Consider the following 14858-nt stretch of genomic DNA (forward strand, 5'->3'; position numbering starts at 1 on the left):
AGGATGTAACACATGATGGCAGCAGCAAAATGAACTCGGAAGTCTACAGAAACATTTTGTCTGCCAATTTAAGGAAAGATGCAACCAAACTGATTGGCAGAGCCTTCATCATGCAGCAAGATAACGACCCAAAACACACTGCCAAAACAACAAAGGAGTTCATCAGGGGCAAGAAATGGAAGGTATTAGACTGGCCAAGTCAATCTCCAGACTTAAACCCTATAGAGCATGCATTTTACCTGCTTAAGAGGAGACTGAAGGGAGGAACCCCACAAAACAAACAACAACTGAAAGAGGCTGCAGTGAAAGCCTGGGAAAGCATCAAAAAGGAAGAATGCAAAAGTTTGGTGACGTCAATGGGTCACAGACTTGCTGCAGTTATTGAAAGCAAAGGATTTGCAACTAAATATTAAGTCTTATTCACTTAAATATGTTTTAAGTATATCTGTTCCAATACTTTTGATCACATGACAAATGGGTGGATTCAAACAAAATGTGATATTTTCTTAGTTGTGCATCAGATCCTGATGTAAATACCTGGAAATAAAAGCTGAAACGTTGATCTCTGGTCTCACGTTCATTATTTGATGTCAAGCCCAAATGTTTTCAGTCTACAGCAAAAATAAAGGAATTCGCCTCACTGTTCCAATACTTTTGGAGGGCACTGTACATTGCCCTTTAGGTCTTTTAAGCCGCCAATTTTTTGTTGTTGTGCGTTTTATTGTTTAATGGGTGGATTTGGAGCCACCAGTCAGTCGCTCCAATTTTGCGCACAAACCCCTAAAGCAGAAACAAATGCAATACCATGCTATGTGACAAGTCAAGTTTTGAAAATATTTATTTAGTCTTGTAGCACCAGCAAATGTCGTTTTTGACTATGGATCCGGCGACATGTTATCTTACACGGTAAAGTTAGCATTGAGCCAGAAGGTCTACAGTTATTAAAATATCATAAATTGACATGGCTGTTCAATTATGATAGTGCAGCATCCGAAGTGTAAGGCCTTAATATCTCGTAGCTTTAGACAAAAACTCATTGAACTGGTAACTCTTGGAGCTCATAACCATCTTCGTTTATTTTCTTTCTCCACACTTCTCCACTCCGTCCCTCTCTTCGCACGTCATCAACATGCCACCGGCCTTAGCAACAACTTAATAGACCAATTTTCACCATAGCCTGACCAAGTGATCGGGCAAAACCTAGCCTGGCTAACAAAGGTCGCTTTCTCAGGCAAATGACGAATGAAAAAGGCTTGGTAAAAAAAATCCAATATGCTGGCTATCTTCAGCAGGCTCGTATCTACAAAACTCAGTCCTCCCTGACGTTTCTGTTGTACAATGGAGTGAAGTACAACATTGTGCACATTGCCAGTGAGCGCCGAGTCTGACTGAGGCTAACGTCAAAAACAGTGTAACGGGGACGCAGTCTCACTCAGATTGCCAGTTTAAACAAATCACAAAAATTATCGGACCAGCTGGCTAAAAGCAGAATTCCCATATCTCTTGAAAGCTGTCCTGCTCAACTTTTTAGATGTAGAATTGACTGTAAAACTGTAAAATTATGAACTGTGACATGACGTGAAGACATGGCTGCCGCTCGACTATGCGGTCTCTACCGGGCAACAGTCTCACTCAAATTTCAAGACTTTCGTGACCCAAATCTAAATTTTTATGCGACAGATCAATGGGGAATCGCTTTCTCTCTTAAAGGCTGTCCTCCTCGACTTTTTTGGTCTTTTAAAATCTAACTATTTGTATGATCCGTGTGGTCCTTTTGCCTTTTAAATGCTATCCTTTCCCAGTTTTCTGCAGCCACATTGCGCGTGCATCCCGGATGTTTACAAACAAAAAATGGGTCTATTAATTCAGCAACAGTTGAATGACGGGAAGATAATACACTAGGTCGTTTTCAGAACTTCAATTTACAAATTAGTAAATACATTTAGGAATGCACCAAAATACTGCTTTCTGGTGTTGAGATAGCATTTTTTTCACGGGGGGGCATGCCCCCGGACCCCCCTAGCAAGGCTAGGATCTCGGAGCACAATACAGCCCCCCCTGGAAATAAATGCACCAGCCGCCACTGTCCCCTTCCATAATCATGAAAGGCTACCCACAAAAATGTTAACTGCACCCCCAGCCAAAGCAGGCTGCATCCGGCCCTGAATGGAAGGCCGTTTCAAAAAAGATGGGAAAGCGGATGTTTGTGCTTCAAGGAGAAAAAACAGTATGTATTTTGTGTTATAAGGCAATATCAGTCGTTAAAGAGTACAATGTCCGTCTGAATTTTGACACCATACACAGAGATAAATATGCCACATTTGTCCTCCAAGAAAAACAGCAGATTGTCCAATAACTAAAAGGCGGACTGGAATTGCAGTAGAATAGGCCCTATGTTCACAAAAGCTACAACTAAAACACTACGTTTTTACAGCGTTACTGACTTTACATCGTAGTTACAACTGGCCCTTTGAGGGCAACCATAATGCTGATGTGGCCCTCGGTGAAAATGAGTTTGACACCCCAGATGTAGAGCAATCTGAAAAGAGTTTATGACAGTATCAAAGAATGTCTGTTTAGTTGAGGCCTCCAACAACTTTAAAATAAACAGTATGACCAATAAATTCTAAGAAATTATCTTAAAAACATAACATAATTTTAAAAAGTAAGATAACACCAACATAAGATAATGCTATTGATAGCTTTATCTTATGATAATTCTTCAACAACTCAAAAAGAAAAGGTTGATATCCACTCTTTGCGAGCCAATGAAACAAAACAATTTTTTCAAAACATCAATAGCGATCAGAAATAGAAGCACTTTAGTGCCGTATTGACCAGCTAAGGAAGTAGGCAGGGGAGGAATACTTCCTGGCAGTAATGGTCCAGGAATGGGGGGGGGGGGGGTGATGCATCAGAAGGGGAGGAAATGTTGGCGTATGTTTCCACAGATAGATTTCTAAAGACATTAGCAACCTCACCTTTCTCTTATGCATGTGTATAGCCTTTGGTGAATACATAAAGCAGGGGTTCTCAAACTATTTGGGGCCAGGTATCCCTTACAGGGGAGAGAACCACTTTGAGAACCACTGACATAAAGGACACAAGTTCTGTGTCCTTGAGCATTTACAGCAATAACAATATTGTTGTTATTGTTGATATCTAAAATCTGTTATTTGCAATTGTGACGCAAATGCTTGATGATAAGATGGCACAGAATAACAAATTCATCTTTGAATATACAACTGCAACCTTATACAGTATTTTGGTCTGAATTTTCTTTAGTCAGCTGATATCGCTAACATAACAGTGTCTTTTGAAAGTTACTTGATTAGTGATTAGTGTTAAGGGGGGAGAGAGCAAGGGAGAGGGGGAGAGAGGAAGAGAAGGAGAGGTAGGTAAGGGTACACCCACATTGGTTCCAGTATTTGGTTGCAGTTTAAAATCAATAATGCTCCAGCAGACAAAGCTCTCAGGAACCTTTCATGGTTAATACGGTTCGGAGTCCTTCTCTCAATCTTTTGAAGTCATCAGTTTCTCGTTAAGAGTTAGAGTGGCCCTATGTAACTTCCTGTTTTCACAAATTGCATAGTCCCTCTGCCTTGGTAAACAGCCGGTCTGTGCATGTATTTCATATCACTGTAAAAAGTAACATCGTTGATGATATGGTAGCATAATCATTTAGTATGAAGTATGTCCTCTGTTGTTACTTTGTAGATAATGTATCCTTAATGTAAAGTGTTGCCACATTTAGTCAAGTTTGACAAATGTTTCATTTACAGCCAATAGCTAAGTCAGATCTGTTGTGTTTTCAGCAGGCAAGTTATGTTACTCAATGCATTGGCATAGTCTACCACTGTCTGCACATATATCTCATTAAATAAGCAACAGGATTAATGATCAAGTATTGGGCAGAATAATGGTTTATGGGTGATTTCTATACCTACAGAGCAATGCAATTCAATTTTCAACAATGAGACAGCAAATACGTTGTTATAAAGTTTGATCTAATCGCTGGCCATTGCCACTCAACATGTCTGTCTCCTTGAAAATCCTCTTGCCAGCAATATACTGTATCTATAACATTTCAATGCACTTAAAAAGCACTTAGGAACTGTAGCTCTTACGCGCACAGGTGCCCACATAACTGACTTAACCTCAGATTTAAAAGCAATCTGAGCAAGACGGTAAAGCTATTTATTGAAAAGGGTTGTTTTTACTTGCTCACAGATGGGTATGCTATTTAGTTAAGTGTATCATCTGTCTTGTTTTCACACATTTTAATACTGGGTTGTAGGGATGCTCCAATCCGATCGGCGCCAATCCATATCGGCCGATATTCCCATTATCGGTTTTGATTGGCGTTCTCAAAACGGCTGATCAAACATGGCTGATCAGATGACATAAAATCTGCGAGAACTAAACTACTATCAGAGACATTTCATAAAAACGTTATAGGCATTTCAAGCCGCCAATGGTTAGAAATTATTCTTTAACCTTTAGATGCGTGAGTTCTAAATATTTCCGACGCTTCCACAAGAGTTTTTTTTCCAAAACGGAAGCTAGCTAGCTTTAGTTAGCTTCCGTTACCTAGCAACCTAGCATAATACTCGTAGCAATGCTCCAACCTGCTAGTGTTACTTGTTAGCCTCCTAAATGTAAATTTGAAGCCATACTATAACGTTTGTCATAGTTTTTGTTTATCGGAAAATAGTCGGTTGGAATTTTCTCTCTGTTACTCTGTGAGACCCGCATTCGAACGAAAACAGTCACGGACAACCACTACTTTTTGGAAGGCCAATAAAGACCACTTTCCTGCTCTTGCACAAGCAGCACAAGTCTTCCTCTCCGCAACTTGTTTAAGTGTAGATAGCGAACAACTTTTCAGCACAGCAGGACATATTTTAGATGAGAAGAGGAACAGGTTGACTCCTCAAAATGCTGATATGCTTATATTTATCAAGGCAAATCTGCTAGTGATGCTGCTTAATCAGAAGTAAGGTTTGAATACTCTAGTATGCCCTTCTCCGAGTGAGTGAGTGAGTGAGTGCGTGCGTGAAGTGAGTGAAGTGAGTGAAGTGAGAGAGTGAGTGAAGAATGTGAGAGTGAGTGAGTGAGACACTATACAGATAGATATACATGTTTTGTTTTTTTGTTTAATTGCTAACTTCCTGTGCACCTTTAATCTTTATTCTGTGTGTTATCTCCTCCTAAATGCAGACAAATCGACTTGAAACTGACTGACTTGAAACATATTGGATATTTGGCTATAGCCTGTTTATGTTGCAGTTAAGTTTGTATTATTATTTTACCACAGGAAAGCTACTGTATAAGCTCCAAGTTCTCTTGAGAGTGGAATTTTGCACGTGATTCTAATGTTTGTTATTTTAATATGTATTATTATTTATACATTTTATAGTAAGCGAGGGAGCTTCAACACTGGAATGTTGCACGTTCCCTGCAATAGAACGGATGGTTGTCAATTCATGATACTCTATCGTCTCGTAATTTAAATACTTAAAATACAATACCAATGTTGTTAAGAATAATTAATTTCATAAATAAAGCATAAATAAAGCTGCACAATAAATAGAATCAACACAACAGGGAGTCAGGTGGCTGAGCGGTGGAGAATCGGACTAGTAATCAGAAGGTCGCCAGTTCGATTCCCGGCTGAGCCAAATGACGTTGTGTCCTTGGGCAAGGCACTTCCCCCTACTTGCCTCGGGGGGAATGTCCCTGTACTTACTGTAAGTCGCTCTGGATAAGAGCGTCTGCTAAATGACTAAATGTAATGTAAATGTAACACCATGATCGGTGATCGGTATTATCGGATCGGCAGATACTGATTTCAGTGATCGATGATCGGCAACAAAAATGATGGATGATTGGAGCATCCCTACTGGGTTGATACTGCCTTATTCATAGTTTTAACTTGTAGCCAAAAGACACATTTTATCTTTATACTTGCTGTTTTTGATGCCAAGCATAAGTGACATGGCACAGATTATTTCACTGGGGGAATTGTGGGTCCAGTATCTGCAACTGGAGTTGGGTGATAAATCCTTTTTTTATTACATATCTGTTCTAATTGTCAAAGATTTTACATGCAAAGCCCTGTGTTCTAAATCTACCCTATGTTCTAATTCTAACCTGTCTTAATGTAGATAATAATTACAGTTTTGTTTTTGACATACGTGTTCTGACTGTTTGCAAAAAGCCACCAGTGGATTGGAGGCATTTACATTCTGAAGCTTTCCTTGTTCAATTCCAAACGTTTTGGTGGAAACTAGAAATTAATACTCCCCATAGGAACCTTTTCTGTGCAATAAATCTGAATAAATGTTTCTTCTATAAACTCTATCTTACAAGATACAACATTCTTTTAGCGTTGTTGTGTGCTGCACATGAGACAGAATTAAGTTTTAGCATATCCGTCCCGTCCCATCCTTTTCTTGTGATGATTCAGTGTCTTTATGGACAGAGCTTAAAGAAAAACACCAGACCACACACACACACACACACAAATACATAATGTGATCCAATTTTGTGGATCAAATATTCTTGATAGAAAAATCAATAAAGACACTGTAGACAGACAGACAGTACTTTATTAATCTTCTAGGGGAAATTCCATTATTATAGCAATGTATCAAAAACAGTTAAACACAAATTATGCATATACACAAATTATACACAGCAGTGTGTCGAAACAATCTATTCAACAATTATACACAAAATATGTACAGAAGGACAAGTCTCATACATCAACCAATAATGAATCTGTTATATGATACAGGTGCGTGTGTGCAGTGTCAAAGCACTACAATGTACCTGGAATGTAGCTAAATTCAATAGCGCTGCAAGGACAGCAGTGCAATGTTCTGCTCACTGATTCGTTTTTTGTGAAACATTTTAAAGAAGGTAGAACCAGCAAGGTAGACATACAATATAATTACAATGTAGGCATAGTAATATTTCAACCCTTTCTTGGTTGCCTCTGATGTGTTTAGGGGACAGCAGAAACCTTGCAGATCTGAATGCCAAATTGTAACAGAAGATGGCGCTGTTTTTTAAATGTCATCCTCACAGAGGATTAAATGTCTTAACTCCTTGAAAAAATCAATGTCTTATTTCCTTAATGGTCTGAACTAATGTCAGAAATATTAATCTATCAAGCATTGCACAGTCAGTCGGTGAACAAGTTTAAAAACGTTTATTGCTTGCGGCCGGCCCACAAGGAGACAAAACATCACACGCCATTGTGCTACAAGTTTGTCTGCTAGCATGTTGTGCTAGCTAGCTATTTAAGCATCCCCACTCTTTACAGTCATTGGTTGAGACAAAGGCATGCAAATGTTCCATGGCTCTTCTTCATTGGCTCCTTGCGTAGACCTGGTGCGCGTGTGTGCATGCGTGTTTGAGTGTGTGCGTGTGTGTGCCTTTTGACCCCTGTAAGCTTGACCACATGATTCACCAAACACAGATAAGGCCAGACATCTTTTATGGCCTCTCCAGTAAGAGAGAGTGGTCAGCCCAGGTCACCTTGTTTACATATGCCTCATGTTACCTAAAGTTCAGATTTTGGGGTAGGCTTCTCTATACACACAAGGAATGCTGAACACAGAATCATTCTTATACAGGATAAATGTGTTACATCTAAATTTTTCAAGACAAGTGACACATTTCACGGTAGGTAGGTAGGTAGGTAGGTAGGTAGGTAGGTAGGTAGGTAGGTAGGTAGGTAGGTAGGTAGGAAAGTTCTTTAGTAATCCCAAAGAGAATAACAACAGAACAGAAGAGATTGAAGTGATTAGATCAGAGGTCTCCAACCCTGTTCCTGGAGAGCTACCTACCTATAGGTTTTTGCTCTAACCACACTAATTTGACCTGCTTCAACAATATTTCAACCAGCTAATTGTTAGAATCAGGTGTGCTAGATTAGTGTTGGAGCAAAAACCTAGACATTGCTCTCCTGGAACTGTATTGGAGACCTGGGACGTCTTGGTCTGCAGTCAATGCTCCACCACTGAGCTATAATTCTAAACGTGAATGTTCCTCCTTCCCTTTCAGGGCTTCAGTCGAAGCCGCTGATGTGGATGTGTCATCGGTGAAAGGTGAAAAGTCAGGATGACGACAGTAGCCGCTGAGTACGACCACATGGACCTCCAGCAGCAGTACAGTGAGACTGTCAACAACCGCTGGGATGACGAATGGGACAATGAGAACAGTTCAGCCCGCCTGTTTGAACGCTCACGTATCAAGGCACTGGCAGGTGAGGGAGAGGAACTTTGCTGTGAAAGCTGTGCGTGTGTGTTTGTGTGTGCGTGTGTGTGTGATTGTGTTCACATGCCTGAAAGAAGGAAATAAAACGTTAATATACAGACACAATGTCCATTTCACACAGGAAACTATTACAAATATAAATTAAAAGCAAATAAACCTCTGTCCATATGGTTCTTATATTGGCTACTGCTGAAAACTCCTATATAGAAATGGATTTAGCTTATGATCATTTAATAATGTATTTGTTTAGCAGACACTTTTTAAAACCTGTGATCTCTTGATTGTCAAGCAGTTGCTTTCGCACTGAGCTTTAACTATCCAGTTTCATGACAATCCATTCAGATTTATAAGACTGTGTAATCTCCAGTCAAACCTAATTTATGAATTTATTGCAGCCATCAAAATATTTGGTAAGGTATGTTTAAGCAATAAGCCCCGCGAGTCCGTGGTTTACGCTGATTTTAGAACAGGTAAGGGGAGTTGTTAGGCACGACGCGAAGCGGAGTTTCTAAAACTGTTACTACAAATATTTGATATGGTTTCATCAATAAAAACAAATAGAAAAACAAAATAGTTTAATAATAAACCGTCATTCTTCCACTACTACAAAGTATAGTTCCTACATAAATCATTGCCACGCAACAGCCAGATGGACATCTTTGCCGTCTTTTTCAATGAGAAATATTCGATGCGCAGTAATATGGAATGTTAAAGAATGTTATGAGGACAACCTGTGAGGTTATGCTGGATTTTACAACGGCATGGAATGATATATCCAATCACAATCAAGGATGGGAACAACCAGTTTTAGAAAATTGATTATGTACTGTAGTTTTAGACTACTGTGACCATTGAAATATTGAGCATACATTTACACGTAATTCTGTAGGAAAAAAAAGATTTTCTGCCCAACCAGCATTCTGTTCCAGAGTTTGGGAGTCAAATGAAAGAGAAAAAACTCAACAAAATTAAGATTGTAAAGTTTCGGCCTCTTTTTTTGTCAAAAACCACAAGCTTTGAGAGAACTCCCCCATAAAGCCCACAGCATTCCACAGTGCATCCTGCTTGTCACATGACTGTGTTTTTCTGCATACCTGACTTACGCCTCTACCCCAGCCTCTCTCATTGGCTGTCAGACTGGGGGATGAGAACAGTCAGTAGTGACTCAGATGAATGGAGAGTACCTTCTGCTCAGTAATGCTTGGGTAGGAGATCACTGTTTTTCAAATGTTTTTTAGGTCTTTATTTGAATTATATATGGGACACGTGCAGTAACAGTTGTTGCAGTTTACTCAAGAGCACTTGTGTGTGTGAGTTTTGAGTATTGTTTAGGGTAGGATTTCAACGTTTGTGTGTCATCCTCAAATTCAACAGGAAGTTTTTCTTGATATTACATTCCTATTTCCCAGTTGTCTTGTGAGTGTGCATTGGAGAAACAAGCTCCACACTACTACACACTCTTTCAACCCCTCATCCATGCTTAACCCATCGAATAAAGCAATATTTGCAGTGAGAATTTAGATTGGCGGTGGATTAATTAAAAAAAATGAATTGTTATGCGTTTACTGGTGTTTATAGAGTATTTTACATTGCCTTCGAGCCAATCAGAATCAGGGACTGGAACTTTCCATTTTATAAAAGCAGGTTAACTTATTTTGGTTATGTGTAAAACGTTCAATAGCAAAATAAATAAACTTACATTTCAGTCATAATGACTGTTTGTGTTGGTGTCGTTACATAGTTTTTGTGTTCAGAGGGACATTCCTTTTGCAGCTGTGTCCGTACTGTAGGGAGGAAGATGGGATAAAGAGGTTGTAGAAGAATGAGAGCCCTGAGGTCATGGCTACACCAATGTCCTGTGACAAACTCATGATATGAGTATCCATTCGTCTTTCAGTTTTTTTCAACACACACATACCACAAAGTCTTCTGCACATACACACATGTGCACACACACCCTGGTTGCAGTCATATAAAAACACCTAAAAACTAAAACAATGCCACAAAAATGTTGCTTTTTATACACTGAATATGACGTTTCACTCTCCATTCAGTTTTGTACTTATACAATGTGGATCAAAGCAGATGATGATGCATCATGATGTTTAATTAAATGATCATGAATCAAAAATTAAACATGAATGAAACATCTTTTGTAGTTTCAATGCATTCTATGGCTTCAGTTTAAATGGCACTTTCTTTTGGAGAAAAGAAAGTCAACTAACAAAATAAATTCCCAATACCACACCAGTCAAAATGTTCCAAAATACAGAATGAAAATAATAGTTTGGAGGACAATATGATGTCTAATAATGTTTGAATTTGTGTCACATGGAGCCTGCCCAAGGTTTTACAGGACTGGATGACTGTGCTCCCCTTTGTTAAGGAGGCAACCATAGAGGACACTGCATGCTTATCCAGCCCACTAAGCAATTGAAAATAAGGGGGGGAGGCAGCTGGATAGCCACTGAAACCATATGTTTGCAGACAGCTTTTGAAAGGAAGTTGGTTGTTCACATTATTTCAAAGCAGCATCTTAGGACTGGTAAATTTTTTTCTCTATCATTGAGTGAACAACAATGTGGGGAAATGGGGTGTTATCATGGTGGCTCCCTCCATACACCCCCCACTTCCTCTCTAGACTTGGTACAGCCCACCTCCTCCTCCCTTATTCTTCCCTACCGCTGTGGCCAACATGGAAATCAGGCGCTGACATCATCACTCAGCTCTCAGGCAGTGGCTATCCACTGATAAAATTACAACCTTGTGTTCCCCTCCCCTCTAGCCTCGCCTCCTCCCTCCAAACCGGAGAGAGGTGTACTGTGTGTGAGAGTTGCTTTCATTCTCTTTTTATTGCACAGCTCCATTCTCCTTGTTGTGCTGTTCCTGAGCTCTGGTGTTTTTGTACGGACCCATCAAATCCCATTCCTCAAAGTGTGCTCTGCTCAGTGTGAGCTCCCCTCCCCACCACTGGCAAGCAGAGGGAGGGGTGTGTTGGAGCGAGAGAGAAAAAAACCTGCTTTTGAATGGGATGGGAGGGAAAGACAATCAGCAAAAGAACCATGCGGAAAAAAAACTTTTCCTAGAGTTGCTGTTCTGGGCAAGGCTTCTTAAGATGAGAATTTCACTACTTATCTAAAGGCACAACATTCATTACTTTAAAGGATATTTTTGGTAGCCTGTGGTGAGGAGAGGGGGGAGGTAGAAAACCTTTCAACCCCTCTCTAACTTCCCTCCGTTTTTTCTTTGCGGTGTTCTCAGTGGATCTTTTTTTTTGCGTCTCCCAGTGCAGTAAATAAATATGGAGGTGGACTGGAACTCTGGTGCCCAGGATTCTTTTTACTTGGACCCTGGTTACCCTGCTCAGGTGCCTTTCAACTACAACCAGTTAGAAGGACGCTTTAAGCAGTTGCAAGGTAAGCCCAGGCTGGAAGGAAGAAGCCCATTGTTTATAGGCGTTGCTACGCTATGCACTGTCAGCAGACAGGCACACAGACGTCTGGTTAGGAGAGAAAAATTAAATCCACTGTGCTGAAGTTGGCAATATAGACTCTACTTTTTAATTTATTTATTTTATACAAAAAATAATTTAAGCAAAATCTGGCAAATATGGATGAAGTATTTTGGGGCAGAAATGATACAAAGATTATAATTTTTTATGGGTGGTTTCTGCATACCTATATCCTAAGCAACTGGCTCCCTCTATACAAAAACACAATTCACACTGCTATCTAAATGACATGGCTGCTGGCTCTTAATGGATAGTCATAGACAACAATAGCAAGAGGAATGGTAGGAGTGGTTGTTTTGTTCAGACATCTGTAGCCAAATGTGGTCTTGCAAGAAGTTGTGTAGTGAAGATTATTCAAAATCCTGTGAACTCTTGTGAAGATTATTCCAGAACAACGTATTTTCCCACACTCAAATAGGCTACTCTTATTATCTCTTATCTACATATTTTTGATGCTGACAAATAATTAAATGACCTGACATTATATGTGGTCTTAAATAATATTGTATTTGTTTACCTGATTAGCTTTTGGTTCATGTTTTTATTGTAAATAAACCTATGCTTAAGTCTAAAAAGGACAACCAGTAAACAAAACGTATAAAAAATATATTTCACCCATTTAAAGCATTATTTCATGTCGTTTTTTGCGGGATACCATTATTATTATTTTTATCTGCAGAACTCTACAGCAAGACAGTATGTAAATGACACTGCAATTTCAGTCATTTTCACAGTTTAAATGTGCTTGTGTTTGTTCATTTTTAAGACAATGGCCAAACTGACCCTTGGAACATGGTTGTCCTTTGTTAATATGTAGCATTTGAGTACACTACATCAACTGATGCAACCTAGACTAATGCTGTAAAAACACAAGTAAAAAGGATGTACCAGAAAAATACTCAACCTTTAACCTCATCTGAGGAATTACTCAGTACAAAAAAAAACCAAAGCAGCTGAGATTCAAATGGATGACGTTTGTTGTTTATTCATTGCTTTGAAAATATTCTGCAAGCATGGATAGTGTTATCCTTTGAACCATATTCTTATGTTGGCAAGAACTCTTTAGCTTAGGTCCATGTTTGCCATTCTTCCATGTTTTGAGCTTGAGCCTGACTGCTTTTCACCATTCAAACTGAATTGACGGATAAAAGCTGTTTCAGTGTTTAGCATTCTCAAATTCAACTGCCATGGTGACCTTGCAAACCCACGATGTATTCTATTTTTTCTTTTTGCTTCTGGAACCAGTCTGGGTTTCTCTGCACCACAGCAGCAGACAACTACTTCAGCTATGAGAGATCAGCATGCTGAAGTACTGCTTTTGTCTGTAACCAGAGTGGGCCCCTGCCAACCTCTACCCCCCACCGTCTGCCTCTAAATGACCCTCTGTTCAACTGCTGTCCAGAATAGGTTTCATGGGATGATGAAAGGGCAAGAGAAAGTCACACTTCCGAAAAATTATTTGAAGGGTACCATGAAAGAGTGTAGTTCTGGCCATTACAGGTCTGATTTACGTTACTTGATATACTATTCGACCCTCTAGTTGCCAGATACTATACATATGTATAAATGTACCGATGATCCACAACGATTGAGGGTATTTAGATGATTATTACATCCTGATTGTAATGACCAATTCTGGATATAGCTGGATTTAAAGGAAAGGATTGGTATTTTTCCTTTGTGTGAGTGTAACAGAACCAATCTTCAAAACCTCACACAATGTAATATTTACTGTAGACCCCCTCCAATTATGTTACAGTGATGGTGGAATTGGAGGTAGGGAGGTGAAAGAAAGTACAGTTTAGAGAAGGACAGGAAAAAAGATCCCCAAACCTTTCACATACTTCCTGGAATCATCCCTCTTATGTGTGATCAGACATTATCAAGTGTTGATTCAGGCTTCACTGGTGTGGCTGGGTTCTGCACACTGATCTATTGAATACACTGTGAAAAGCTAGCTTAACAGAGCTCAACCATATCAAATAATTATTTATTTATTTTTGTCAGAAGGGGAGTTTGCAAGGAGGTTGTTAACATTTTTGTTTTTATCATTAAAGTCCCCTCCCTTAACATGACTCTATGACCTCACCATGCAATCCACAAGGGACACACAGGAAGTCAGCAGAAATCTCATAATGTTAACTATACGCCACAGAATGTTAATTCAACAGAGAGGCAAGAAGGAAACAAGCTTTGTGCTGACTCGTTTGAAAGTCCAGTCGCAGAGTTGCATTATATTAAATAAAAATATAAGCTTTATGGATCCTCTCCATTGACTGCATGATTATAGGGCTGGCCTTGGTCAAGGACTGACACCATAGCTTGATGTTATAAAGTTATTTAAATATGTAGCTGCAAGGACGTAGCCATGGAGTCAACATTAGGGGAAATCTGCTGGGGAGTCTGAGGGTCCCCCCATGAAAACGTTATTTTCTTATTAATTATACATGGGATTCACTTTTTTAAAAATTGGACGGCGTGCGTGGTTGCAAAAAGGATCTTGAACTATGTTTGGGATGAAGGATGCTTTAATCAACTCTATTTTCCTGATACATCCTTGTCAAAACAAAATGATTTAAATTATATTGTGGTCTTTGTTAAATTGTATTGATATTGAGATCAGTGTTCACCCAACCCAGGAAATATGCTCACTCGATAGTAGATGGTGTTACAGAGCTACAAGGACGATCATTAAATCAATAGTTGCTAGTCTGACTGTCATTATGGTATACTCAAGTCCCATATTAGTCTCTTTGTTCCTGAAACTAAAGGCAAAGGACTGCGGTTAGTGGGTCAAGGTCATCGAATGTGAATGGTACTGAAATAAAATAATATCCTAGACATTTAACCCTGAAATACTGTATCTACATGAGGTAATTACCAGTGAATATTTTTTATTTCAAGAAATAATTTAAAAGTGGCCCTGTTCTTTTATTTAAGAGAGAGACCTCCTGTAGTTTGTATCAAAGCCAATAATTACCTCTGGTAAAATTACAATGGAAGCTCCAAATATTTTAAGTGTCAAAGTCACTTTGCACTATATTGTAGCATTTAAGTGAAC

At 39.3% G+C, this 14858-nt stretch overlaps 1 protein-coding gene across 2 annotated transcripts in view; it reads left to right on the top strand.

The window, feature by feature from the left end:
* LOC124483156 (spectrin beta chain, non-erythrocytic 1-like) overlaps positions 1 to 14858 on the top strand; it is a 68878-nt gene that overhangs the window by 24871 nt on the left and 29149 nt on the right. The window contains exons 1-2 of one of the 2 annotated variants that reach the window (XM_047043445.1): positions 8212 to 8275; positions 11574 to 11702. In XM_047043445.1, coding sequence (XP_046899401.1) covers positions 11588 to 11702 — 115 coding nt within the window. In that variant the 5' untranslated portion in view covers positions 8212 to 8275; positions 11574 to 11587. Of the gene's footprint in view, positions 1 to 8073; positions 8276 to 11573; positions 11703 to 14858 lie in introns of those variants that run through there. The other variant, XM_047043444.1, reaches the window with a different exon arrangement.

This window comes from Hypomesus transpacificus, chromosome 21, assembly GCF_021917145.1.
Source record: "Hypomesus transpacificus isolate Combined female chromosome 21, fHypTra1, whole genome shotgun sequence".
Lineage (NCBI taxonomy): Eukaryota > Metazoa > Chordata > Actinopteri > Osmeriformes > Osmeridae > Hypomesus > Hypomesus transpacificus.